Below are 2,881 nucleotides of genomic sequence, written 5' to 3'. Positions count from 1 at the left end.
ATCAACGATCATTTGAAGATATTGCAGAGATTTTAGCTCCAAGTTTACCTTTACCTTTCTTTAATGAGTTTTTTCCTTGGTCTTTCATATAGACCCACAGCTATTCGTATTAATTCTTCCAATACAGTAATCCCTTATTGCGCTATTATATCCTCTTAAGTGTTAATGCAAAGAGAATTCATTCATTCTTATCCCTTACTCATACAGATTTACTATGCCATTAATAAAAGTAAATGTCAGTTAATCATAGCAATAAATGTTGAAATACAGAATTGGAAAAAGCTCTTACAAAGTGACATGAATTGGACTATGCTAATATCTTTCATTATACTCAGCAATGCAATTACTGTTATAAATGGTAAGTTATTCAATAAAGTGACACATCAGTAACGTGGACACAAAAGGAAAAAATGTCATCTTTGAAGATATAATCGAATCGATTCATCAAACTGATATTATGATAAGCGTGATGATTACAAATACTTTAGCCATATCATATCATAATCATCACATTTCTTTCCAATGCGTAAACATCATATATTTAACCTTACTGAAATAAACAAATGTTAAAGATGACATAAATGTTTGACAAGAATTTACAGAATTCAAAAATGATATTCGCTAATAATAAGAAATTGGAATAAATTAGAAAGAAATGGCAGTGAAATAATTTCGAAAGTATCTCTAATTAATAGCCTATTGCAGGTTACATTCGCGGATGCTACTATACTAACTGGGCCCAATATCGAAACGGTTTAGTGATGTTTATTTCAAAGAATTTTTAAGCTAATTTTGAATACAAATTCAAAAGTCATTGTAATGTCAAAAATAAGTAAAGCGAGCTTTTAATTAATCCATACGGGAAGTAAAAGAGACGAAAGAAATTAAAAACTTAATAATTTGATTTTTAACGTAACCACAAATTCCTTTTGTCATGAGATTTCTTGAATGTCACAAAGTTAATTGCAACATCTATCGATCTAATATATCTTAAAGGAGAAGGCAAATTCTTACCTGAAGATATCCCAAAAGGCTTATGCACTCATATTCTTTACGCATTCGCTAAAGTCGATCAGTCAGGCACGTCACTGTAAGTTACAAATGATATTACTAATATGAAATATGAATACCATTTTCACATTTCAAATTTTTATTAACTCATCCAACGGTCACAACGATGTGCGACATGCAGTGTCCGTACGCAGGAGGCGGCAAGATGCGCCAATTATGCGCAAATATCCCTTTCCCGTGGATTATAGAAGTATTCAACATATGCTATTTACTTCTGTGAATATCACCCTCAATAACTTTTTCTCTCAGAGCCTTCGAATGGAACGATGAAGATACCGAATGGTCGGAAGGGATGTACTCACGTGTGACAAAACTGAAAGAGAGTGACCCAGAACTAAAAGTCCTTCTTTCCTATGGTGGTTACAACTTTGGGTCACCAACCTTCACTGTTAGTTTCCATTTCGAAGGTTGGATTCATTCGTTAAATATATTAATGATAGATCTCAGAAATAGTTTCCTGACATTGTCATCTCTCTTCGATCAGAATGAAAAACTAGCATAAACCTGGTGATTCATGATATTTTAAGGCAATCGCAAAGTCAGCGGAGAAAAGGAAACATTTCATTGAATCAGCAATAGCATTTCTCCGCAAGAACAAGTTTGATGGATTCGATCTTGACTGGGAATATCCAACAGGTGTGGCTCGGGAACATGCCGAACTTGTTGAGGTGAGTGCTATTGCATCGCCTTGTAAGGTTAAAGTTCACTATTGTATTTGCTTAAACTCAGTGACACTTATCAATGATAGTGACATTATTGTAGTAACTAAACGCTATCGAATTTTGGTCTACTTCTTGGAGATCTGCTGTTGTGAGTTAATTTCCATAGCAAAACTGACATATACTGACCTTATATGAGAGAATAAGAAAGACGAAAATTAAACATTGCAGGAAATGAAAAAAGCATTTGTGAAGGAAGCCAAAACATCCGGCAAGAAACGGTTGCTTCTTACCGCCGCCGTAGCAGCAGGAAAAGGAACTATTGATGGAAGCTACGATGTTCAGTCCCTGGGAAAGTAAAAGCTTTTTCTTCTAATCTTTGATCTTAGATGATTTTCCATTTATTTGGCAATATAATTAAAATTATCAAATTATATTTTCTCCAAATATGTTTTTGCAGAAATTTCGATCTCCTATTCCTGATGTCGTATGATTTGCACGGTAGTTGGGAGAAGAACGTTGACTTGCACGGAAAGTTGCATCCAACGAAAGGAGAAACATCCGGAATTGGCATCTTTAATACTGTTAGTTCTTGAAATTCATTAGATGTTTCGATATTCTAATGAATTCACGACTGTTTCAGGAATTTGCAGCAGATTATTGGGCTAGTAAGGGTATGCCGAAAAAGAAAATTATCATTGGGATTCCGACCTACGGCAGGGGATGGACACTTAACAATCCTTCAGAAACAGCGATCGGAGCAGCGGCAAATAATCCATCGTCAGCATCGACAACAAATCCCGCTGGCGGTACTGCGGCTTACTGGGAGGTGTAAATTACTTTCAGATATTTCCTTTCTATTGATGACTCTCTCAAATTCTTTTCTTTTTTTAATAACCATTACTATAAGCTTAAGATATGCAAATATCTGAAAGAAGGCGGCAAGGAAACGGTTGATGAAAAAGGCGTTGGAGCGTATATGGTAAAAGGAAATCAATGGTACGGTTATGATAACGAGGAAACTATCAGAATTAAAGTAATTTTGACTTCGTTTGTTGTTATCACCATTGTCCTCTTAACAATGTTATCATTCTCGTTATTGCCGAGAGTGGTAAACTTATAACTTAAGAAATACCGTTACAGAAGATATT

General features: G+C 34.9%; 1 protein-coding gene across 1 annotated transcript in view; it reads left to right on the top strand.

The window, feature by feature from the left end:
• LOAG_14219 (chitinase I) overlaps positions 1 to 2,853 on the top strand; it is a gene marked incomplete at its 3' end in the record, with an annotated part of 3,332 nt that extends 479 nt beyond the window's left edge. Inside the window, exons 2-9 of the mRNA XM_020448779.1 lie at positions 706 to 753; positions 997 to 1,090; positions 1,321 to 1,459; positions 1,599 to 1,739; positions 1,962 to 2,086; positions 2,191 to 2,314; positions 2,374 to 2,559; positions 2,647 to 2,853. Coding sequence (XP_020301102.1) covers positions 706 to 753; positions 997 to 1,090; positions 1,321 to 1,459; positions 1,599 to 1,739; positions 1,962 to 2,086; positions 2,191 to 2,314; positions 2,374 to 2,559; positions 2,647 to 2,853 — 1,064 coding nt within the window. The remainder of the gene's footprint in view (positions 1 to 705; positions 754 to 996; positions 1,091 to 1,320; positions 1,460 to 1,598; positions 1,740 to 1,961; positions 2,087 to 2,190; positions 2,315 to 2,373; positions 2,560 to 2,646) is intronic.
• Positions 2,854 to 2,881: the final 28 nt, after the last annotated feature.

Source organism: Loa loa, assembly GCF_000183805.2.
Source record: "Loa loa unplaced genomic scaffold supercont3.757, whole genome shotgun sequence".
NCBI lineage: Eukaryota > Metazoa > Nematoda > Chromadorea > Rhabditida > Onchocercidae > Loa > Loa loa.
The sequence above is the reverse complement of the archived record's forward strand: the minus strand, read 5'-3'. Positions and strand labels throughout refer to the sequence as shown.